The 26,867-nt window shown below is 41.3% G+C and overlaps 1 protein-coding gene across 2 annotated transcripts in view; it reads left to right on the top strand.

Annotated features, from left to right (window-relative positions):
- Positions 1–978: 978 nt before the first annotated feature.
- The window catches only part of LOC137393041 (dihydropyrimidine dehydrogenase [NADP(+)]-like), a 52,580-nt gene continuing 26,691 nt past the window's right edge, over positions 979–26,867 (top strand). For both annotated transcript variants that reach the window (XM_068079428.1, XM_068079427.1), the window contains exons 1-8: positions 979–1,078; positions 1,616–1,693; positions 4,233–4,343; positions 11,268–11,350; positions 12,263–12,350; positions 12,539–12,700; positions 14,459–14,652; positions 14,836–14,917. In XM_068079428.1, the coding sequence (XP_067935529.1) occupies positions 1,652–1,693; positions 4,233–4,343; positions 11,268–11,350; positions 12,263–12,350; positions 12,539–12,700; positions 14,459–14,652; positions 14,836–14,917 (762 nt within the window). In that variant the 5' untranslated portion in view covers positions 979–1,078; positions 1,616–1,651. The remainder of the gene's footprint in view (positions 1,079–1,615; positions 1,694–4,232; positions 4,344–11,267; positions 11,351–12,262; positions 12,351–12,538; positions 12,701–14,458; positions 14,653–14,835; positions 14,918–26,867) is intronic.

Below are 26,867 nucleotides of genomic sequence, written 5' to 3'. Positions count from 1 at the left end.
AATTGGATCTGACCCCATATTTAGTAATTGAACCTTACGAAAAGAATTTCATAACAGGGACATCGTAACGTGTGGGCGCTTTGCTAAAATAATTAGCGTGTGGTTACGGTATATCAAACATGATAACACCTTAGATCGAAATTTCCTAACCGGGGCTTCGTAACGTGTAGGCGTAGTGCTACAATAATAGCTATAGCTGGACAATCAAAACGACGAATAAACGAATATCTATACGACCAATTTTGAGAAAAATAGATATATATAATAAAGATTGCAATATATATATATATATCATATATATATGATATATATATATATCATATATATATGATATATATATATATCATATATATATGATATATATATATATGATATATATATATATATATATATATATGATATATATATATATATATATATATATCATATATATATATATGTATATATATATCATATATATATATATATCATATATATTTACTTTATCAACAATTTGAAAATGCTCTATTAACTGGGGTAAGGGTGTTATAGCTTCAGTTGAGCTGTAAATTTAGTATTACACAAATGGGTTGCCAAGCAGATATACGCGTACATATTGGTGACACTTAATTTTATCAACAAACTTCAAAGTTTCGCATATTTGAGCTGATAGATCTACTTTCATCATTTAATTAAAATCTATCACAAACCTGCCAAACTCGAGTTTAGGAATATAGTTTAATTATTTAACGACTAGAAGGCATTCATCATGCATCATATAAACACTGGTGTTTTGTAGGCATTTTCATACAATCTTTGACTTTGGAAAGTTAGAATTGTCTTCTTTTTCAGTACATGCTCTTATATGATTGGACAATCATACACTAAATGGGTTGTTTTGACGAATAATAGCATAGCAGTTAAACTCCGCCCCTCATAAGCAGTCCAAGATGCATTTCATAAGTAGTTTGTAGTAAGTAAGTTCCCATCTCACGTCTTCAAGTAGCAGTTTTCTTTACTTTCCTTTGGTTTACTACATTCATATAATCATAACACACGACTCATCAATCATTTCTCACACAGGCATATATAGAGAGAGGTAATTAGAGTAGAATGTGTACTTGAGAGGTTTACTTGTTCATAGAAAGCTCTATATAGCTTTGAATATTGTCAAATGACATTAATGTAAACATGTGATTTTTATGACATCTTTAAATTATTTTCAAAATAGTTCTAGCGAAAATATAGCTTATTTTGGATTACGCTTATGTTATAAAATCTTTGGCTGTGAAGCCATGGATTTGATAACAGAATAGTTTGGTAACTCCAACTTATGTGGAGCAGTGACCACCTGAATATAGCTTCATTGTGTTGTGTGCCTCTTTTAGTGCAAATGATGTGCTTTGACCAATAGGGTAATTAACATAGAAACTGACAGGGCTTAACAGCTTAGCATGCCCGATATGTAGTCCTAGTTATGTCAGTAGAGTGTAGAAGTAGAGTAAATGTAGTGACATGTAGTGACAGGTAGCGGTGGTTGTGTAAAAGTCGGTAACAAGTAGATTTGCCCGCAACTGTACTACAGCTTTACACCCACCTACATGTATGTTCCTAACAGCTCAGTTTTGTATTGCAGAGCCAATGAGCTGTTTCCCTACACAGTGAAGCTGACATGCCTTCTGACTATATAAGCAAAGATGTGGAGGACATCGAGGTGAGTTTTAGGTTCCTTGCTAGCTCTACATGCTAGCAGTGCTGTAGTGCAAGAATGGTTGAGTGGATATGAAGCTTGGCACTTTTCTTTAGGCACTAATTGTTGAACAATGACAAGTGATTAATTAGAAAGAAATGAGGTAAAACACGGTAGTACAAACCTTTGTACACAAGTAGCATTGTGTGTCATTGTACAAATAGAATAAATAACATTAAGGGAATTTCCTGTGTGGCAGACTGAAAGGCAACAGGTCACTAGATTGGTGCCGAGGAGATGTCTTCGAGAGCTGCTCAGCTGCCTTCAGTCTCAGTAACTGCCCTGCACACGTCTCCGTGATGCGTGCAGGGCAGTTGCTTAGCCCAAATTCTCTCAATGAAGTTGACATTGTACAGCCTCACGCAGTCATGCATAGCCTCTAGGCTCCTATGGAATTGATAAGTTTATAACGCTATTGCACCGTGCCTGCTTTGTGTGTATGTGTACCAGCTGATCTGATGTTATGAACTGCCCTGTTCTACTGAATAGTAGCATATCAGACAACTGTTATTTGTTTAGGTTTAATACAACCTCAGGGTTTCTACACGACATCATCACCTATTAGGATAATCATCGGGTCACAAAATACTACAATGCTCATTCTATAAAAACTGATAAAGTGTGCACATCAGACAATGATGAAAGGGATCATAGCCTGTATTATTTTGGTGTGGTCTATTTAAACCATAACTGCCTCGTACAACTTTTATCATTATTTCTAGGTAAATCAGACACACTGATTCCGATTTTGTACTCAAATAAAGATTAGGCCACTAACCTTCAAAGTCATTTAGGCTTTTTTAAAGCGTTCCAATACCCGTCTCGAAAACAACACGATCGGCAGAAAAAGCTCCGCCCATAAATATGTGACGTATGCTAGCTTTTTAGGAACGGAAGTTGGGGATGTTTAGTCCGATTTAGAATGATAAAGATGGGTGTCTTAAAACCTGTTACTATCTAAATTCAGCCTGCAAAATAATCTCAGTCTTTTATGAAAGGTAAATAAATTATTTAAAATTGCTCATAGCTTGTTACAGGATGTTTAATAGGCTGAACACCGAGAAAGATGAGTTCAAAAAAAGCACGATTTTATCACAAGCTGGCGTTGTTATAGCGGTTTTTTTGAGCTCATTTTTAAATATGCAATGTTAAATAGCTTATCTACCTTTCAGAAAAGACTGAGATTATTTTGACAGGCTGAATTTAGGTAATGATGGGTTTTAAGACACCCATCTCTATTATTCTAAATCGGAATAAACATCCCCCATTTCCGTTCCTAAAAAGCTAGGCTATGTGACATATTTATGAGTGGAGGTTGTTGTGCCGATCATTTTGTTTTCAAGACCGATATTAAAACGCTGTAAAAGAGTCTTTATTACTCTGAAAGTTAGTGGACCAATCCTTATTTTGAGTACAAAATTGGAATCGGCGTGTCTGATTTACCTAGACAAAATGATAAAAGTTGTACATGGCAGTTATGGTTTAATGTGGGTGGAATGCCAGTCAATCAGGTCCCATCCATAGGAATGGTTGTGTACTTGCTGTTGAAGCCATGATATCAAATCTTGAATTTAAGTGATTCCATCAAAGGAAATCAATTAAACTCTCACACAATGTGAAAGCTTTTTAGTAATCAGGACTCATTTCTTTATGGAGCCATCTATGATGAGTTAAATAAATATAATTATTTATTCTAATTCATAATAAGTCATATGAGCGGTAGAGCAGGTGAAGGAGAACAGCTAATCTTTGTCATTATAGTTGGTATATGCTAAGCTAGCTAAAAATGTTACACTACGGACAATCGATTATTACCATATCACCTTTGTGTCCTATGAACTTGGCTCAGGCTAGCCTAGTATTTGTCTCAAAAAATCTTATTACGTGTCCACAAAAGTTTAGGGTGCATTGTTATGCCAGCAAATGTTTTTAAGAATGTTTTGCTAAGGAATTTATGTCTATTACTGCAGTTCATCAATGGGACAGTGCTGCCATATACTGAGAGTCTGCAAGCTCTAATATTGCCTTAATTTTTGTTTTGTTTTTATTAAACTGGTTACAATAATACAACAGCTACAGAAATACAAAATATCCCATATTTATCTGCTCTAAAGAAGTCATAACAGTCAATGTTTAAATTTTTTGCTACGCATGCCTATAGGAAGGATTGGATAAGGGAGCAGTTAAAACCGAGATAGGCAAGTGAGAAATCTGTTTTAAAATACGTTAAAGCATGAACCAGTCAGCTTGTGAGATTCTCATCTCACACCTCCTAGAATATTTCATTGTGATATTACTAGCAGAATCAACTTGTTTCATTGTCCTTCATCATCTATTTACTTGCAAACTACGTGTTTGTTCTGGTTTGCTGTACATAACAGTTGTTTCTATTTTCTAAGTGTATCTGCAGTTCCTCGTTGTATCAGAGTTGGTATTTCTGTAAGATATTACCATCAGCGCTTCAGTCTGTAGTCAATTATACCTGGTACGCTATTCCTTGCAGAACTTATTAGCTCTCAACCCTAAGGTCTTGAGTCATGCCACTCTTAAGCCCACTTCTGCCACCAAGATTTCTCGCAGGTACTGGAAAAGAAACCAAGATAAGTCATGCAGCGTAAGTCACTATGTAGTTTTAAAAAGTATTTTTTGTCAGCTCAAGATAATATACTAACAGATGCAGCCAAAGTTGTCAGACTTCCCAAAACCTCCAACCTCCGATGTAAAAAATCCTGAAGTGAGTTCAGGTTTACGGAGCTGAGGATAGATTGCTCCACCAACTTGGATGTGAACTTCTTGCAAATAATCAATTATATGACATAATTCTTGGATTTGTTTTTGTAGGTCTTTGAATGTTAGGTATTCATTAGCTTCTTACAATGCTTACAAATATAAATTGGGAGTAGATAATAAATACATTGAGCCATTAACTTATTGACTAAAGTGCTATTGATAGTTTAGATAGGTATTAGAGTTCTGTGAGGAAGCAATTCAATATTGAGGGGACTTGGGCTGCCTGCTGTTCTGATCCTATTAGCCCTGGAGAAGTGTCATGGATCCTTTGTCTCATAATTACTAGCGGATCAAACAAATGAGTTATACATGAATGTATCTAGGTGTAAAACCTGTATTTGAACTCCACCTTTATCTGAACGTCACCTCTATTTGAGTGCCACTATGGGACAAGTGTTGAAAAATAGAGCGCTACCCTTTAATTGAATGTCACGTCTATTAGAACGCTAATTCTATTTGAACGCCACCTCTATCTGACTGCCACTATTTGACATTCTTAATCTTTACAAACCCATAATAGCAATTGATCAGGAAAAAATGTCCTCAAAATTCGCTGAGAATAACTCGATTACATCAATAACAATTAATTCGTTCATTGTTTTTGTTTGCATCGAAGTCCATTTTCCAACTCCAAGTCTTGAGGTTTTTTCGTTCAAAACTTGGATTGCAACACCATAAAAATAATTAGTAACTGTATTAGGTTAATAACAGTAATGTTTAATGCAGTCTTAATACTTTGGCGTACGGGAAAAACGGTTTAGTAATTACAATGCTTTAGACGACTTGTGCTATGCGAGCATCCGGCGAAGAGTTTATCATTAATTTGCAATAGGTTTTTCAGATAGCAAAGCATAAAAGTTTTGCTCTGCTAAAAAATTGTTTGGACGCTAATATCGACTAGTTCAGCGGTGCAGATGAAAAGTTCAGGTCATCAAGTACTGTGGAAAGTATTGAACAGCAAGAAGATGATGAAATGGTTCCATACAAAAGCAACAATCAGAACACAATCTACTGAGCAAATGATGCAACTATTTTTGTTTCAAAAATGTTAATTTTTGTTTCTGCATGTATTATAATTACAGTTTGTTTATGTCACTTGTTCTTGAATATATATTTGTAGCATTGGATAGATTATTATTATTATTATAAAACTCATAAATTTGCAGATTTATTGCATACTAGCGAAATGCCTGGCGTTGCACAGGTATTAAAAATCAGCTTATAAACAGTGACAGGTAATGTAGTTACCTGTCACTTGCCATTAGCGCGGCACATTGCCACACATTGCCAATGGCTAATTTGTGCAAGCTAGTAGTTTAAATTTACTAATAAGAGCCGTGAGAGCAAGCATTAGTGATGTTGTGCTATAAAATAATGCTATACGTGTTTAACCTAAATAATCACTCATGTCTCCAAAAGGAACCATCAATCTTGCGTAGCTAAGTTGATAAGATATATGCTTGGCTTGTGGATTCTGCATTCCAATATTTTAATAGCTATAACTGGACAAACCGAAGTACACACAAACTTTGAGATTTATATACATATATTATTTGATAGCGTGATTGTGGTAATCTGAGCTCATTTTACAATAGATCGACACTTCTGTTCTAGTTTCGTTTTGGCTTCTGTTCTGCTCCCAGTTTTGGCTGCAAACATATCGATGAATAAAATAGCTTTTATACAACCTTGTTAATTATAGTAATTAAATAAAAATATGCCTTCAAATTTAAAATGAAATAAACACTTCAAAGCTTCAACAAATTGCAATGCAGGCTATAAGATCATCGTAGATTAATGGCAAGCAATAGATATCAACTGGTAAAGACATGTATCAGCTTCCTCATGCTTCCTCTTCCTCATCCTTCCTCCTTATTTAGAGATTTACGACAAGTTGGAGGTAAGTTAGCGAATTTCTTGCATCCAAAAGAGTTAATGTCGCACCGCCCGAATTACAGTTCAAAATATGAAGGACATTCAGAAGGCCTCTAGAAGGGTTAAATTTACCTTGAAAAATTTGTGTTTTAAAAGGTGTCTGAAAAATACAACGTCATTCTCTATTTGAACATCACCTCTGATAAAGGGCCACTCTAAGGGATGCGTTGAATTATAGAGCACTATAATTTGTTCAAATAAAGGTTTTACTGTATATATATAGTAAAGGAAACTGCCAGTTCCCTTTACTCTCCACAGGAATGCAAGAATGAACCCAATGAATGCAACCCTGACTTCGAACAAACAGATAGAAAGCACTCTTTTTTATAGTAACTAGAAATTCCCCTGTCATACAGCCCACGACCTGATAATGGAATAAGTGATAATGGAAAAAAGAAATGGCAGTGCTGGTTGTTGAAAAAGTAGTTGTCAAAAAGTATGTTTTACAACAATAAATCACACCTAATCACACAATCTATCTCCAACCTATGCTTTACAACAATAAAATAAATATTAATTAAAGCTGTAGGCCTAATCTACTGTAATGTATGTAATTTAACAACAACAACAATAAGAAATATGTTTATTATAACTCTGAAATGCAAGATTAGAAGTAAAATGGCAAGCTACTGTGTACTATACACAGTTTGAAAGTTGGTTGTGTTGAATGTAGAATGGTTTTGATAGCGATCTTTAACAGAAAGCAAGTATGAGCGTTCACGCATCTGGAAGTTTTCTGCAAAGTGGAGCAAAATAAAAAAATGTTCTCATTATAAAGGGGCATTGTAGTTCGGCCCTAGCTTGTGCATAAGTTGTAAAGAATTTCGGCTAACGTTTTAAATAATTTAATGAAGCCTTCAGTAATTGGACAAAAAGACATAGGCTGATAAACTGTGTACCACAATTTCGTACCTGTAAATCGGTTTACGGCTCAAACGGTCTACGTTTATTACAGAAACCTTCGGATAAATTCGATTAATTATTCTTATAATTATTATAATTAAATCTAACAAAAATATTAGAAACCTTAGCAAGTAAACAATGCCATAGACTGGTGAAATGAGCACGTTTTTCTCGTGAAATGCGCACTGCTAAATAGTTCTACTATCTGTCGCACGGCTTTATTGGCGTAACGTAGGCCGGTCTTAACTATTATTAAACCAAGCTTTTCAAGCATTTTGTGGCAATTTTTGGCCGAATTAATCTGTCTATTTATGTATAATCCGATCAGATGGGTAAGTTTTAAGATACTGTCGACACTTTTCAAAGACTTGGTAATATATTTTAATAGGTTTATATGTGTTTTGTATCGTTATTATACTTGAACGACTTTACAAAAAAATGGTTAAATTTGTTGATGAGAGTTTGATACAAGGGTTTGCGACGTTGTTGATGAATAATTTTCGTGAGTTGTGTGTACATGCATTTATCATAACAACTCTCAAACATTCGCTTCGCTCGTTTGGTCGTGGGATAATTTTTTTTGTATTTTATTTGAGACATGTACAAAATAATTTTCTTTTTCTTTACAGCATAGAACTTGGCCTAGCAAAAATTAAAACAATTGATGCAAATTGACAGTGAAGGTGTGCGCTATCCTTAGCTTGATGTAAAATTACTGTAATCATGGACCCTAAACCAAACGTAAATGTTAAGAAAAAGAAAGGTTGTAAATGCAAACCAATACTTGTAATACCACAGTTACTGTACAGTCATCAATTTAAAAAGGTAAGTTTAGTTTGTCTGTTATTTTGAAAGGTACAGGGATGAGTTTGAGAAGATCTTGAAGTGGATTAGGCTATTTACACGTATTTTACACTTTATATAACATCAAATCCCTAAAATTTAAATGTTCTCAGACAAGATTATTTATGTTGTAGGAGCGTCTACTGTATCCAGACTAAATGCAAATGAAAAATTCATTTGATTTCATACAGTAGTTTCCACATATTACATTTTATTGCACTGTTTATTATACAGTGATGGTATTGCCTTAAAGATTGACTTGCAACAAAGTTCACATTACAATTATTTGGTATCAATAAGATTCACCATGTCTTACTCTGTTGTGTTGTAGGTGCAAAATATGTGGAAAGGTGATTACAAGCTCTTAAAAGCTCAAAAACGAACAGTTAATCGCCGCCATCACAAAACCGCCGTATATTGGAATCAATTTATTTCTCTGACGTAGTCAAACGATTTGGTTATTGTTTTGACACGTGATGTTTTCACGTGAATTGAAAGGTCAATAAAAAGCTTAATATAAAATGTCTCATAGCACCACTTTATTAAAAACACTTCGGGTTTTACCGAAGAGCCATTACCAAATATAGATGCTTGCTAGTTTGCAGTTTTGTTTCGGCTTGATCTAATCGTCTAGTCGTTATCTGATCATGTGACCCTTACTTCCAGCCAAACAGCGCGAATAATTTCTGCAGCATTTTTCGACTATCACAGGTAACCAACAGGCTTGTCATGTTTATCAGAGGATGATATGCACTCCTTCGAGCTAAGGTTAAAAAATTAAACAAATTTTTACGGTAGGTTTGAAGATATCAGTGCTCAAAGTAACAGGATTACAATGAGGATGAAATAGACGCGTAATGACAATAGACATGGTTTTATTGAATGCGTGAAGTATATTTGTGAAAATATTTCGACGAATGAGGTTGCATGAACGTGTAAACAGAAGCCATCTTGTTCAGCTACGTCTCATTTGAGCCGTTTTGGAAAGGGATTCTAATCTAGGGCAGCTTCGTGATGGCGGCGATTATTTGTTCGTTTTTAAGCTTTTAAGAGCATTAAGCTTTGTAATCACATTTCCACATATTTTGCACCTACAACACAGCAGGGATTACGTGTTTGTCACAATTTCAATTTCCATAACATTTCCATAATTCATTTCCTTATTATTTCCATTTCCATAACATTTCCATAATTTATTTCCATATTATTTCCCTAACATTTCCATAATTTATTTCCATATTATTTCCATTTCCATAACATTTCCATTATTCATTTCCATAGTTTTTTCCATTTCCATAACATTTCCATAATTTATTTCCATATTATTTCCATTTCCATAAAATTTCCATAATTTATTTCCATATTGTTTCCATTTCCATAATATTTCCATAATTCATTTCCATATTATTTCCATTTCCATAACATTTCCATAATTCATTTCCATGTTTTTTCCATTTCCATAACATTTCCATAATTCATTTCCATATTATTTCCATTTCCATAACATTTCCATATTTCTAAAATAAAATTTCCATTTCCATAAAATTATGGAAATATTTATGTTTATGGAAATGGATATGGAAAAGTAAACATTTCCATAATATGTTTAGCGATCCCTGGTGTGTACATACGTGTGCGCGCTTGCGTGTCAAATGAGCATGTGTGCAATCGTCAACTCTTCCCGAACGTGTGATTAATTTATACATAAAATGAATATGATATTTGCTTGCTAATATACTTTATTTAGGGTCCAGGCAACATCAAAGCTGTATGCTACCATTGCCTATAACTAAGCCAGAGACGAATTGAGATAGTTTCTTTCAGACTCCCTTAATAGTTTCTGTAATACCACTGATGTTAGCTGTTTGTGTATTACCATTGTCTATTCATATAGCCTAGTCTATACAATATAACTCCCCTCTGTTTATATCTTGGATTACGTGTATGTTACAATTTCCATAATTCATTTCTATATTATTTCCATTTCCATAAAATTTCCATAATTCATTTCCATTTCCATAATTTCCATATTATTTCCATTTCCATACCCTTTCCATAATTTATTTCCATATTATTTCCATTTTCATAATTAATTTCCATATTATTTCCATTTCCATAATATTTCCATAATTCATTTCCATATTATTTCCATTTCCATAACATTTCCATAATTCATTTCCATATTTTTTCCATTTCCATAATATTTCCATAATTCATTTCTATATTATTTCCATTTCCATAACATTTCCATAATTCATTTCCATATTTTTTCCATTTCCATAATTCATTTCCATATTATTTCCATTTCCATAACATTTTCATATTTCTAAAATAAAATTTCCATATCCTTTTCCATAAAATTATGGAAATATTTATGTTTATGGAAATGGATATGGAAAAGTAAACATTTCCATAATATGTTTAGCGATCCCTGCAACACAGCAGAGTAAAACATGGTGAATCTTTTGATACCGAATAACTGTAATGTGAATTTTGTTGCAAATCAACCTTTAACTATTAATACAAGCCTTTAACCATTAATACAACCTTTAAGTATTAATACAATCATCTTCATAAAGTTCTAAGATTCATGCTAGGATGCTTGAAAGGTGAAGATGCTTAAAAACTGATCTACCTGCCTGTACCAGCTGTGTACATGCTATACCTGCTTGTACCAGCTGTGTACATGCTGTACCTACCTGCACCAGCTGTGTACATGATATACCTACCTGTACCAGCTGTGTACATGTTGTACCTGCCTGTACTAGCTGTGTACATGCTATACCTGCCTGTATGGGCTGTTTACATGATATACCTACCTGTACCAGCTGTGTACATGCTATACCTGCCTGTACCAGCTGTGTACATGCTGTACCTACCTGCACCAGCTGTGTACATTATATACCTACCTGTACCAGCTGTGTACATGTTGTACCTGCCTGTACTAGCTGTGTACATGCTATACCTGCCTGTACGGGCTGTTTACATGTTGTATCTAGTTGTACCAGCTACCATCTCTTTACACAGACCAACATAATAATGCCTCTCATTACCTTTCTTCCTGTAGACTTGCTCCCCAAAGAAGAATGACTTTGATGACATAAAGCACACAACTCTAAGCGAGCGAGGAGCACTTGCCGAAGCTATGAGGTATGACACAACTCTCAATACTCAGTTTTCTTATTTTTCCTCTTTAAAAATTGGGAGTAAAATAAACTTGATTAGCGGACCAGAGTATGAATGTTGCTTTGCCGTTTGAACACAAATAGAAATTGCATCAATAGGCCTACATTACTGCATAGCGAGATGATAAGCTCAGCCAAACATTTCTGTTTATGTCATGTTTTTTATAAGTGAACATTTATCAGAGATGGCAATTTGTTAATGAGCATATGTGACTAAGCAGCAGGGATCGCTAAACATTTTATGGAAATGTTTACTTTTCCATATCCATTTCCATAAACATAAATATTTCCATAATTTTATGGAAATGGATATGGAAATTTTATTTTAGAAATATGGAAATGTTATGGAAATGGAAATGAATTATGGAAATATTATGGAAATATTATGGAAATGGAAATTGTGACAAACACGTAATCCCTGCTAAGCAGTCATATGTATGCATATGAAGGAACAAGATTCATTGTGGTACATGTAAATGTTTAATAGAATACGAAGGTTACATAGATGTACCATCTACGAAGCTCAGCCTTGTATTTACAGATACATACACTATGTTTCTATAACTCGAATACTGCACATTTTCGGCCGTGGGCAAGTTGAGTTATTTTGCTATTTTTTTCTCATGAACATCGCGTGGATGCATGTTTAACGCCAGCGCTTTACCTAATTTTTAAAGTAATAGCCTAATTAATGACTGTAAATAGCTACGCAGTCTTGTCACACTAAGCTGTCTTGTTCCGCTAAGCTTAGCAGCAATCAAGCTTGGAGATTTATGCCGTTTCCAAGAAGTGGTTGAATTGTGGATTGGCTTAAATTTGCGCATCATTCGTGTCATGGAAACATAGTGACAGTTATGTTAACTGCTGACACTTGCAGGTGTTTGAAATGCGCTGATGCTCCCTGCCAGAAGAGCTGTCCGACCCAGTTAGATATTAAATCATTTATATCCAGCATAGCCAATCAGGTGAGAGATCAGATTTTTAACCCTTATAGATTCATGGTGATAGACAGTGTTGCAAGCAGAATAAAATACAGACTGTGCATTTAGTTAGAGCTAATCAAAAATGAGAAATTTTGATAACTACTATATGAACACTAAAGGTGTTCCAATGTGAAAACTAAAGGTACACATTGTCTTCCATTTCTTTGCAGAACTACTATGGCTCAGCAAAAGCAATATTCTCTGACAACCCGCTTGGCCTGACCTGTGGAATGGTATGTCCCACTAGTGACTTGTGTGTTGGAGGATGCAACTTGTATGCCTCTGAGGAAGGCCCAATCAACATAGGTGGTCTTCAACAGTTCTCTACTGAGGTTAGTGCTTATATGGCATGGTAGTCTTCGCGAGTCTCTTCGGATCTTAATGGTCATATGATATGGTGGTGTTCAGTAGTTCTCTACTGAGGTTAGTGCTTACATAACATGGTGGTCTTCAACAGATCTTTACTGTGGTTAGTGCTTATTTGACATGGTGGTCTTCAGTAGTTCTATAGTGTGGTTAGTGCTTATATAACATGGTGGTCTTAAACAGTTCTCTACTGAAGTTAGTGCTTATATAGCATGGTGGTCTTCAACAGATCTTTACTGTTGTTAGTGCTTACATGACAAGGTGGTCTTAAGTAGTTCTCTACTGAAGTTAGTGCTTATATAACAAGGTGGTCTTAAGTAGTTCTCTACTGAAGTTAGTGCTTATATAACATGGTGGTCTTAAGTAGTTCTCTACTGAGGTTAGTGCTTATATAATATGGTGGTCTTCAACAGTTCTCTACTGAAGTTAGTGCTTATATAGCATGGTGGTCTTCAACAGATTTCTACTGAAGTTAGTGCTTACATGACAAGGTGGTATTAAGCAGTTCTCTACTGAGGTTAGTGCTTATATAACATGGTGGTCTTAAGTAGTTCTCTACTGAAGTTAGTGCTTATATGACATGGTGGTCTTCAACAGTTCTCTACTGAGGTTAATGCTTACATGACATGGTGGTATTAAGCAGTTCTCTACTGAGGTTAGTGCTTATATAACATGGTGGTCTTCAACAGTTCTCTGCTGAGGTTAGTGCTTAAATAACACGGTGGTCTTCAGCAGTTCTCTACTGAGGTTAGTGCTTACATGACATGGTGGTCTTCAAAGTTCTCTACTGTGGTTAGTGCTTACATGACATGGTGGTCTTCAACAGTTTTCTACTGAAGTTAGTGCTTATATAATATAGTAGTCTTCAACAGATTTCTACTGAAGTTAGTGCATATATAACATGGTGGTCTTCCACAGTTCTCTACTGAGGTTAGTGCTTATATGACATGGTAGTCTTCAACAGTTCTCTACTGAGGTTAGTGCTTATATGACATGGTGGTCTTCAACAGTTTTCTACTGAAGTTAGTGCTTATATAATATAGTAGTCTTCAACAGATTTCTACTGAAGTTAGTGCTTATATAACATGGTGGTCTTCCACAGTTCTCTACTGAGGTTAGTGCTTATATAACATGGTGGTCTTCAGCAGTTCTCTACTGAGGTTAGTGCTTACATGACATGGTAGTCTTCGGCGGTTCTTTACTGAGGTTAGTGCTCACATAACATGGTGGTCTTCAACAGTTCTCTACTGAAGTTAGTGCTTACATGACATGGTGGTCTTTAACAGTTCTCTACTGTGTTTAGTGTTTATATAACATGGTGGTCTTCAACAGTTCTCTACTGAAGTTAGTGCTTATATAACATGGTGGTCTTCAACAGTTCTCTACTGAAGTTAGTGCTTATATAACATGGTGGTTTTCAGCAGTTCTCTACTAAGGTTAGTGCTTATATAACATGGTGGTCTTCAACAGTTTTTACAAAAGCTGGTGACTACCCAATTTTGTGATTATCGATAAACACGGTGTAAGTGGCTAGTTTTTTTTCAAAACACCTATAGGTCTTTTCAATATAAACCATTTCTCTCAAAATTTTTCCGAATTTGAAAGGAAATTAAAACACAACAACCTCATAGTTACACACTCACTTCTACCGTTCTGATTGCAACCAAGTTGCTGTATATTATTTCTTGATATCACATCTAATGACATACTATCTACTAATGCAGGTGTTTAAGAAGTTTGGCCTAAAGCAGATCCATGATCCTTCCTTAGACCTGAGCTCTTTACCTACTAGCTATCAGTCTAGTATTGCTTTGATTGGCTGCGGACCAGCTAGCATTAGCTGCGCCACCTTTCTCGCTCGACTTGGCTACTCTGATATTACAGTATTTGAGAAGGAAGAGCATGTTGGTGGACTGAGGTACATGAATTACGCTTTAATTGACAAAAATCCAGTATATAATATTGATAAGAAGCTAACATTATGTTAAATAGATATTGCAGTTCATATGGTTAGATATAAAAAATCCTTGAATAAAAGATTGTCATCCGCATGGCTGGGACAACATTAACAGGTGTTTTCAACTTTCACTTGTTTTTGCAGCACATCAGAAATACCGCAGTACAGAGTGCCCTATGATGCCGTCAGCTATGAGGTGGAACTTATGAAGGACCTTGGTGTGAAGGTAGCTGACAGCTAGTAGTTAGTTTAGTTACTTAATGCTAAGAATTAGTGTTGGGCACCAGTACTTTTTGGCCAATGAGTTTAGACTCGTCCCCTTCCGTTCGAGTTTTTCGAGTATCGGGTAGATGGTAATACTCGGCACGAGTACTTCTTGGCCAACGGGTTTTTTAGGTATCGGGTTTCTTGATAGAAGTTTTATGTCTAAAATTTCCAAACATTAGACATATTTTAAAATTTACAATGCAATTATAACTCTATTCAATTTATTTTTATTTTGTACTATTTTCTTATGACCGATATTTGCGCTCGCAGCCTTAACCCTTTGAAGTTTGAACCCGAACTGTCAGTTTTCAGGCATGGTGTAGGCCGTAGGGTGTGTCAGAATCTCTATTGGCCGGAATTCCGGCATTCACATAGTTTTATTTACAAAAGCCGTTTCTAAGTAACAGCGTAAATCAAACAAATTAATTTTTGCACAAGATATTAGACCAGAAATTTCACTTCCATTTGTAACAGTTTTCAAATATCTTTACCCACTTCCTTTATTTTAATAACAAATTTTATTTGAACGATATCGCGAAAAAATTTACACGACTCGTTTGTTGGTAGGTCATGAATGATTGTGATGCAAAAACAAAATTTTATAATACTTATTACAATTTTCCAGCATATTTTGAGTCATAAAATAATGATGAACATGTGCTCAATAGATGATGATATTGTAAATGTTTTTACGAGTTTTTTAAAATCGTACAAAATTTTATAGTTTTAGCCCGAATAATGGTAAAGTACTGTTTTTTTTCTGTTTGATAACATTTGCTGTGGGTTGGCCGACTTTTTTACTAGTGTTTTACCAAATATCGTTGTGCTATGAGCAGATTCTGATATATATAATAAAAGTTTAAAAACTTCGGATCGTTGGACAGATCGCCTAGGGTTACTGACACGCAATGACAAAAAAGTCCAGGGTTCAAAGGATTAACAGGCGGGTTATTAAACAGTGCTTAGAGAGCAGGGTGCAATAGACCGAGTTTTTATCCACTCTACTCGACAGATCCGTGTGGCAAAACGTGAACTTGCAAGTCAAAACCTGAACCCGCAAGATCGAAATGATCAAAATCTCTAATGCTCGATACTAGAGAGAAGATAAACCCGTGAGTTCAACGAGTTTTATTACATCTGCCCAGCACTACTAAGAATGACAAACCTTGAGTTGATGTGTTTCATACCTAAGAGTTTGCAACTTGTTTACGTTGTGTTGTCTCTTGACTGCTGATACAATGATGATTAGCTATAATTTGAAGCTTGACTGTGTGTTTATAACCATGGCAAGCTATATCTGTTGACATAGGTACTGCTGATCTGCCCACTACAACCCCTTCTTACGTTGAATTACGCAGGTTCTGCCACATAAGTACAGTAGCTCCTGCAACGGAAATAATCCATTCCAGTAATCTGTTTACATTATAAAGCATTAATGTTATACGAACAGTAAAATACATGTAAATGGCCTAATTCAGTCCAAGATCTTTTAAAACTCACCCTTTTGGCCATACAAAAAGGAAAAACTAGATCTAAATTTTTAATTTGTTGGCTGTACCGTAACTGCAATATTATTAGTTTGCATTGACAACTTTTCTCCTTTTTCTGATCAATTTCACTGGTTTTATAGACTGTGATTGCAGTAATTTTACAATAAGTTGATGGGAACACACATCTTCGACGTCCATTTACAACAATTCGCTTAATTTTTTTAAACAGCAAAGTCTATTCGGCAAAGTGAAACTAATAACAAAGATTGGACATTACGTTATATGGAATTATTTACCTAGTACAAAACAGAAACTTCACAAATTCTCTACGTTATCTGGAATTTATGTTAAGGATGTATATTGTGGAGGACTGGACAAATGTACTAGCTATGCTCTTATCCTTAGATATCAGTGTTCTTTATTAAAACCCTATGTGTGCTTTTCTATTATATCCTATTATATAACACTTCGTATCTAGGCCTGTCACACAGGCCTGCCGCAACACAATTAGGTGTTATGTAATCATTATGTAAGTGGGCGGAGAAAGACCCATATATAAGGAGGAGGCGCAAGCCACCTCATTGAGATAATTATTGCGAGCTCGATGCTGTTTGATGCTGTGTTACATGTATTCATGATTGTATATAATAAATAGACTAAATTCACTCACACGGACTGATCACGTTTATGCCTGCCTGGGTGGCTTAGACAGGACCATTCTACCAAAACTGATCTGGCTCCGGATAAGAACTGCCTGAGAGATACCTAAGGAAGGCTAGGGGTTGGGCTACGCTACAACTGGACCTGATCAGAGATGCGATAGCATTAAAGATCAGGCCCTACAGTAAGCTAGCCTGGGACCTAGACTAGCCAAGATAGGGACTCAGAGAGCAGGCTGTGTTAGTGTTCCAAGTGAGCCTGAGATTGGGCAACAGTCGCGGCCTGATCGGACCACTAGGTGTGTCAGGCAGGCCGACGAGGGGAAGGCCCAGAGTTCAGGCTGCACCGGCTTGTTAGGATAGTAAGGCTGGCTCAGCTACCGGGGCCAGGCTTTTACACTGGTGGCAGCAGTGGAATCTAACCAACCCACAAAGAAGACTAACAAGGCGCAATCATGGCCAGACGCGCTCGCAGCGCGGAACGACCGGGAGTCCCCCCAAGGGGTAGGACTAGATGGTCTACAGCGACTGAAGAATGCGCTGGAGAGAATGATTGTTAACCAAGAGGTGCAGAGAAATTAGGGACCCCCAGTACCCCAAGAGACATTCAAGGCTCCGGAATACGATGGGAACAGTGATGTGGAGGCCTTCATAAGGCAGTTCAATGATGTGGCTATCGCAAATGACTGGGGAGCCAGATTTGCCCTACTACACATTCGAGGAAGGCTGAGAGAGCAGGCCAAGGAATGTGGACATGGGCAGACACTGCAGGCGGTGTTTAACAGTCTCCGAGCAAGGTTCGGCATGACCCCCAAGGAAGCGAGATCTGAGCTACAAGGCCTGAGGAAGGAACCTCACACTACGCTATTTGAGCATGCTACTCAAATAGAAAGGCTCACGAGTATTGCGTTCGAGGAGCTATCCGATCGCATGAAAGAGGAGATGGTGGTGGACACTTTCTGTGGGTCGTTAGGTAAAATATACCTACAAAGACACCTCTTAGCAGTACCCACCCCCAACCTGGAGACCGCCGTGAGAGCGGGAAATGAGTACTTGCAGATACGGCCCGATATGACCACCCGGCAGAGCCACCCGATGAGATCCGGAATAAGGGCAGTTCAGCCGGAAGGGTTCGAGCAGGCCGCAGAAGAGCAGGCACTTGGAGAGCAAGCTGTAGTGGCCCAGACTGCCCCTGACCCACTAGGGGCACTCCTGACAACGATGGAAGACCTAAAGAAAGAGATGGCTGACCTGAAAACACAAATCGACCAGCCTTGGGGTTTTCCACAGCAGGTGACACGGGAGAAAGGAGTGATGAAGTGCTGGGGGTGTGATCAGGCAGGTCACTGGAGGAGGAACTGCCCCAAGACACAGACCAGTAGCCGCGCTGCTCAGAAACTGAACCAGGGAAACGCCTACCGCCCGCAGCAGTAGGGCGACCTGCTGGCTGCAATAGGGCGCCAAGAATTCATAACCGTAAAAAACTGAGGGAGACAGGCCGAAGGAAGGCAGAGGCTGGCTCCACCCCGAAAACTGGTGGGGATGGTTTACATCTATAACCCGTACCAGAGCTTAGAAGGTCTAGACAGAGACGAAGGAAATAAGGAGGTGGATCCTCGGAAGTCGCCACAGGCGGCCCGACAGGCCCAAAGGCATTATGTCCACCAAATCTAAAGGTGGGCTAGACTAAGAGAGACTTCGGAAAATGTCGGAAGTCCAGAGGGGAGTGCAACCAGAATGAACTACTCCAAGATATCTGGGCCGCAAAGGTCGGGACAGGGAGCCGATCCAGCACTGACTGGAGCGCTCGGGAGACCTAAGCGCAGATCGAGGAGGAGAGGGAATTTAGCCTCGGTTGAACATTTCCAGAAACAAGAACGATCTAGGTCGGGGGAAGAAGGCCCATCCGGCGCTGGTCCTTTCCAGAGATTTGGACAGGGTAGATCAGGAGCGAGAGCCAGCTCATCAGGAGCTGAGCTTCTCCAGAGATCCGTACCCTCCAGATCGGGAGTGGAAGAGGGCCCAGCCATGGTGGCGCACTTCCAGAGACCAAGGGGTCGCAGATCCAAGAATGGGGAGGGCTTGGATTGAGCCTACCACCCCAGGGATTGGTGTTAGAGGAGGGACGAGAGCCGAACCATGTCAGCCCCCTCCGAAGTGGAGACCCAGGCCAATGCCTGAGTCCGGTGTTGGGTCCGACAGGCCGGTACGGGGAGAGCGCAAGGCCAGCTACTCCCGAGGAAAGCCTGGCAGACCAGCTTGAAGAGAGTTCACTACCAGACAGGCCTCGGGGTCATCCACGAAAAAGATATTCCGAAGAGGCGTATAACGACGTCTGCGGAATGGAGGAGCTACCAAGGATTGGGGCCTTGGAAAAGCCCCATAAGTCCAGTTACTTCCTGCCAGGGAAGATGGAGAGACAAGACCTGCTTTTTCTCATAGACACCGGCTGTAACACGAACCTGTTGTCTAAGAAAGTATTTGACAGGATGCCGGAGAGGGTAAAAGCACAACTGGAGGAAAATGACCGGTATGGACTTATGGCGGACGGAAGTAAGCTCCAGTTCTACAGGCTAATCCGACTAACCGGGAGAATCCGCGATGTGCCGATTGAGGAGAATTTCATTGTGAGTCAGATAAGCGAGGATGCCATTCTGGGAATGCCCTTCCTGATCTCGCACCGATGCAACATGGAATTCGACCAACCAGTCATCTCCATCGGAGACAGAAAGCTCACCTGCACCAACAAGTACGGCAGGTTAATGGTGTCTAAAGTACATACCTGGAAGAAGGTCACCATTCTACCATTGTTTGAGATAAGGGTGGCGGGGAGAATCTCGGCCCAAAATTATGTACCCGTAGGTATAATAGAGGGCTCCGACCCGCACCTTCCCGTGGCACGTAGCCTGAATCAACCCGGAGACCAGGGTGATGTGGCCGTACAATGCCTGAACCCGGGTAATCCCCCCATAGAGTTGGCGGCCGGACACGTGATAGGCTCGTACACCGCCATCAGGGCAGGGGATGTGCAGGCTGAGCTCTGGTCGGAACGGGAAAACTTCGGCACCGAGGCGGCCGGAGTAGGGTGTGCGGCTGTACACGCCGGAAGAGTAGTGCCTGAGCATCTGGTCGAACTATACGATCAGGCTGTCCGAGGTTGTTCACACGACCAGGAGAGACAGAAACTAGCCACCCTGCTGGCTAAATACCAGAACGTATTCAGTAAATATGATGGTGACGTAGGGCGAACTAATCTGGTGAAACACAGTATACCACTGATAGAAGGAGCGAGACCCATTAGACAATCTCTTCATAGGTTGGGACCCTCAAGGAGGCAGAGGCAGACAGACAGGTGACCGAATTGTTAGAAAAGGGCCTGATCGAGCCTGCCAATGGGGAGTGGAGCTCTCCGGTGGTCATGGTACGAAAAAAAGATGGCGGATGGAGGTTCTGCATTGACTACAGGCAACTGAATGCCATAACACAACAGGACGCCTACCCGATCCCAAGAATCGACGAGAGCTTGGATGCCCTGGCAGGAAGTCGATTCTTTAGCACGCTAGACCTGACCAGTGGGTACTGGCAAGTGCCTTTGAACCAGGAGGCCTAGGAAAGATCTGCTTTCGCAACGCGGAGTGGACTATGAAAGTGGAGGGTGCTGCCATTCGGACTGACGTCGGCCCCGCCACTTTTCAGAGATTGATGGAGTCGGTACTGCAAGAACTCCACTGGAAAACTCTCTTGCTCTACCTGGATGACATCATCGTTATCGTACCCGACTTCGAGACTCACCTGGCTCGCTTGGAGGAAGTCTTCCAGAGACTGGCAACTGCCAGGCTGAAACTAAAACCCTCTAAGTCCGAGCTCCTCCAGGAAAAGGTGAGATACCTCGGCTATGTAGTGAGCCCGGAAGGAGTGTCAACGGACCCGGATAAGGTCAAGGTAGTGGCGGAATGGCGAGTTCCACGAAATGTGAAGGAACTACAAGCCTTCTTGGGAACCACCGGATATTATCGGCAATATCTAAAGGACTACGTCACTAACGCCAAGCCACTCACTGTCTTGACAGGAAAGGGGAAAACATGGCAGTGGGGCGACGTAGAGCAAGCAGCGTTCGAGGCACTTCGACGTAGCCTGATCACGGCACCCGTCTTAGAATATTCCAATCCTAAGAACAAGTAAATTCTAAACACCGACGCCAGCAATGTGGGGATGGGAGCTGTGTCGTCTCAGAACCAGAATGGTAGGGAGATGGTAGTAGCCTACTACAGTAAAACACAGCCCAGCAGAACAGAATTATTGCGTGACCCGTAAGAAACTCCTGGCGGTGGTAAAAGCCGTGAAGCACTACCGGCCTTACCTGTATGGGCAGCACTTCGTGCTCCGTACGGACCATGCCTCCCTGAAATGGCTGTGCCAAAAAAGGGAACCATCGGCTCAGGTGGCTCAGTGGCTGGAGATCCTGTCGGAGTTCAAATATCAATTGGAACACCGCCCGGGAATCAAACACGGAACCGCCGACGGACTGAGCCGGCAAGCCTGTCCAGAGGACTGCCGGCAGTGCACAAGGATAGAGGAAAGAGATGGGGGTCCGAGCAAACAAGCCATGCTGAAGGGAGAATCCAACACGGTGGCGGCCATCAAGCTACCCGGCTAGCGAAACTTTTGCCAGTTGGTGCAGAGCCAAGTGGAAGGAACCCAAACTGTGGCTAGAATGTACTGGGCCATACAAAACGACCAGGAATTACCGGAGGAAGTGTTAACCCTGGGGAGTAATGAGCTTCGGATTCTACACACAAGACGGGAAGCCATGAGGCTGTCGACTAACAGGTTCCTGAAAGTCAGGCTGGCCGCGAACGACCACTCTCGATGGTGTACCCTATGCCCCCGGGCAGACCGAAACCAGGTGATTTGGGAGACGCACAGATTGGCCCATGCAGGGGTACACAAGACGGCGAAAAGGATACTCTTAAACTGGTACTGGCCGTGGTTGAACGCAGACGTGCGACGCCTCGTCAAAACCTGTGAGGTTTGTCAGGTAGCAAAAGCCGGGGGAAACCACGCAGCAAAGAGTAGGCACCGGTTATATGCCGGACGACCTTGGCAGAAGTTGGCAGTCGACCTGGTAGGACTGATGCCAGAGACTGACCGGGGAAATAAGTGGATCCTAGGAATTAGTGATCACTTTTCCAGATTGCAAGATGCCATAGCGATTCTGGATGCAACTGCCCCGGTGGTAGCCATGACCCTGGATGAAAGGGTGTTCTGCTATTTTGGCCTACCCGAGGAGTTGCATTCTGATCAAGAGGCCCAGTTTGAGTCCAAGCTCATGAACGAGTTGTGTGGACTATGGAACGCCAACAAGACGCGGACCACCCCGTACCACCCCCAAGGGAATGGGATCGTGGAGAGAAACAACAGAAGCCTAGGAGACTCTTTGAGAGCCCTACTTCTCCGCCGAGGGCCGACCGAATGGGATCTGTTACTACCCCAAATCATGAGGGCCTTCCCAGGCACACCCCATTCCGCCACGGGAGAGACCGCCAATTTTATGATGATGGGTAGGGAACTCCGACTGCCTGACCAGCTCTCAGAACCAGCTGCCGCAGACAGCCAGGCCATACAGCCCTACGTCTTAGAATTGGCCAATCGACTGGAAGAGACGTACGAGATCCTTTGTGAATGACAAATGAAGTTCAGGATTGAGGATGACGAGGAGCCACCACTGTTTGAGGTAGGAGACCTGGTATTACTGGTGAACAAGAGGCGAAGAAAGGGAGAGAACCCCAAGCTGCAGCCCAAATATGTAGGGCCGTATACAATCACCAAATGTTATGCCAACAATACCTACCAAGTGGAGAGGCAGGGTCAGGTGTCCGTGCAGAACGAGGAACTCCTGAAGCTGTATTTTGCGTGCCTAGAGGCGGATGGTAGGGCTCCGGCCACCAGGGAGCCTGTTAGACGACCCAACATGCGGGGTGCTACCGGGAATAGGAAAAGGAGGAAGAGGGAATTGGTGAAGCTGCTGCCCACCCTAGAGTTCAGCAGAAGAGAACCTCTTCCCCAACCACCCCTACAGCACGGAGACATGGACCTTCTCCCCACCACGACTAATAGGGAGATGTTCCAGAGACGAGTGCTGGAGGCCCTGACGGAAGGAGAGGGTCCTCTTCTGGTGGACCAAGACACTGGGGGAGAGCACGACGACGCCCCTGACCCAACGGGTCCCCCGGAAATAGAACAGAACGACCCGGAACCCGAGTCCGATCCAATAGCCCAAGTTAAGCCTATCAGGCTAGGTTCGATAGGGGAAGAGATGGGGGGGACGTTGATACCAGGACCCCAGGTCCTCAGAGGACCCGAGCGGGTGGATCCGGCACCCTCCATTGACTCTAGACCGGTTCCGGCCGGGGGGGAGAGACTCAGGTGGAGCCGGAGTTATCCAGGACAGAGAGGCCCGTGGAAATATGGAGGAACAGAAGACCCCGACGAATGACAGGACCGCCCGTACGGTATGAGCAGGCAGTATGCCACCAGATTGATCCCGAGAGTGGAGGCCTGGGCAATTCACGGCTCTCTGAAGAGGCTAGGAGCGACATAGCGGCCAGAGAGAGATATGAGGCGCTAAGAACCTAGGTGGGAGAGATAGAGAAACTGCTCGAGGAAGCATTAGCCTCGACGAGGAAGGAAAAATACAATACCAAACTCTGAAGTACTCGATGGTGGAATTAGAAAAGGCGTTGACCACCAAAGACCAAACCGCAAGGGCGGTAGAAGAAGAACGAGAAGTCCTGGAAGAAGGAGCGAAGATCACGGAGGCCGTGGAGATCTCGGAAGTAAAGAGATTTTCCGGCCAGGCACGATCTGGCCCGAGGAATACCGGTGACAGAGCTGACCGGGGTCAAGGACGAGATTCCACCTGAAACTGGCCGCCATTACCCTCATTCAAATTTAGCGCTGCTCCTGGACAGTCCATTCACAACTTACTCCGAGATAGGCAACTGCTTCAGCCAGTCCGCAATTATCTCAGCCACATGGATAATAGAAGTGTAAACCACGAGGACAAAGAATTACAGCAATTGTTGGCCGAACTCGACGACATATTAGAAGAGACAGAGATACCAACTACGCACAAGAGACCAGGCCAAAGACACAGATCAGGCCTATCTCCTAAAAATAGGAGGACGGACAAGAAGATAGCACCAATTGCGTACAAAGAGACACAACCCAGCCAAGGCAGTACAACTAACGTACGGATTATACAGAAATTGGCCGAACCAAACGAAAAGAGGCAATCACGAAGCCTGACCCCGGAAAAATTGGAAGAAACAATACCACTTAAAGGAAAACGAGAGAGCAGGGCGCCCAAGGGTATGTGTGACCTAAATAAAGGTACACGTGAGACCACAGGCCAGAGCTCTCGGGTCGGGAGTGGAGTGGCACTACCTCCGGGTTAGCCTCCACTAAAGACCGAGGTTAGGCGCGGTCGAGATCTTCCGTCCAATACCGGGACAGACAAAAGTAATAGGGATACGGATAAGCCAAGTCCGGCCAAACAGAAGAGCTCGGCAAGGGATATATGGTATACCCCCGCGTCGTACCAAAAAATGGAGGCCGCCAAAGATCGAGAGAAGGGGGAATGTCGCCTGTGCAGTTTCAAAAATAAGGAGAGCCGGGTGGTTCGGCGACACATTCGACAACATTACTGGCGTTTTTGGTGTCGATGCCAGAAGAGTTCCTCTTCTTTCTTCACTATTTACAAACATCAGCGAAAAGAGAACAACCCAGAGAACCACCCGTGCGTGGTGTATCAAGTTGACAAGGAGTCTTTCCCGGAATTCTGTCAGCATGTCGGTTGGGAGAACCACCCCCTTTTGGCACCTGTCTGCCTGTCAATGATGGGAAGGGGTGGGTTGCGAACCGGAAAGTAGGCCAGAAGAGAAAGGAGCCTACGCAGCCGGAGAGGGCGGAAAGCCATGAACCGGAAATCGCTTTAACCAAAAGGGCAGGCCTCCCTAACCTGACGATCAAGATAGACAATTGTCAGGCAACGAAGGACAAAAAGGGACCGGGCAGATCCTTTCTCCAAGAATATACAATTAAAAAAAAGGCCAGACGGATGAGCGCCTGGCAAGAGGTAAGCCCCCCACTTGCGTCGACCCCAGAGAAAGATCCAGAGGAGACCAAAGAAGTGAAGCCAGTACTAGAGGTACACGCTAGCGCCGCTGACAAAGAGGGAATAAAGACAGACTCGGGCACCAAAACCCGCATTCCAGCCAGCAGAGGTACAAAGCCCCGCCACACGGACAAACGAGAGAGCTACCTCCACCGCCCCAAACAAGAAGAAAGAGAATACCAGCGATACCGCCGGCTGGCCCGGGCAAGTCAACAGGAGGTACAACGACTAAGGAGCTGCGCCCGCCAATACGAATAGGTTTCCTTCGACTCCACCTTCCTCAATTATTAACCCCGGGTTGAACATTTGGGGGGGGAGAGTGTGGAGGACTGAACAAATGTACTAGCTATGCTCTTATCCTTAGATATCAGTGTTCTTTATTAAAACCCTATGTGTGCTTTTCTATTATATCCTATTATATAACACTTTGTATCTAGGCCTGCCACACAGGCCTGCCGCAACACAATTAGGTGTTATGTAATCATTATGTAAGTGGGCGGAGAAAGACCCATATATAAGGAGGAGGCGCAAGCCACCTCATTGGGATAATTATTGCGAGCTCGATGCTGTTTGATGCTGTGTTACAGGTATTCATGATTATATATAATAAATAGACTAAATTCACTCACACGGACTGATCACGTTTATGCCTGCCTGGGTGGCTTAGACAGGACCATTCTACCAGAACTGATCTGGCTCCGAATAAGAACTGCCTGAGAGATACCTAAGGAAGGCTAGGGGTTGGGCTACGCTACAACTGGACCTGATCAGAGATGCGATAGCATTAGAGATCAGGCCCTACAGTAAGCTAGCCTGGGACCTAGACTAGCCAAGATAGGGACTCAGAGAGCAGGCTGTGTTAGTGTTCCAAGTAAGCCTGAGATTGAGCAACAGTCGTGGCCTGATCGGACCACTAGGTGTGTCAGGCAGGCCGACGAGGGGAAGGCCCAGAGTTCAGGCTGCACCGGCTTGTTAGAATAGTAAGGCTGGCTCAGCTACCGGGGCCAGGCCTTTACAATATATTATAGGAGGTATAGGTTATAGGAGGAATATGTTATAGGATGTATATATTATAGGATGTATATGTTATAGGAGCTATAGGTTACAGAAGGTCTATGTTATAGGGGGTATAGGTTACAGAAGGTATATGTTATAGGAGGTATAGGTTTCAGAAGATATATGTTATAGGAGGTATAGGTTATAGGAGGTATATTTATAGGAGGCATAGGATATAGGAGGTAAATTTTATAGGAGGTATATGTTATAGGAGGTGTATGTTATAGAAGGTATATGTTATAGAAGGTATATGTTATAGGAGGTATATGTTATAGGAGGTATATTTATTGGAGGCATAGGATATAGGAGGTATATTTTATAGGAAGTATATGTTATAGGATGTATATGTTATAGGAGGTATATGTTATAGGAGGTATATGGTATAGGAGGTATAGGTTATAGGAGGTATATGTGATAAGAGGTATAGGTTATAGGAGGTATATGTTATAGGAGGTATAAGCTATAGGAGGCATATGCTATAGGAGGTATATGTTTTAGGAGGTATATGTTATAGGAGGTATAATATAC

The sequence above is a fragment of the Watersipora subatra genome, chromosome 4, assembly GCF_963576615.1.
Source record: "Watersipora subatra chromosome 4, tzWatSuba1.1, whole genome shotgun sequence".
Lineage (NCBI taxonomy): Eukaryota > Metazoa > Bryozoa > Gymnolaemata > Cheilostomatida > Watersiporidae > Watersipora > Watersipora subatra.
Note: the sequence above shows the minus strand (reverse complement) of the source record. Positions and strands in the feature narration are given on the sequence as shown.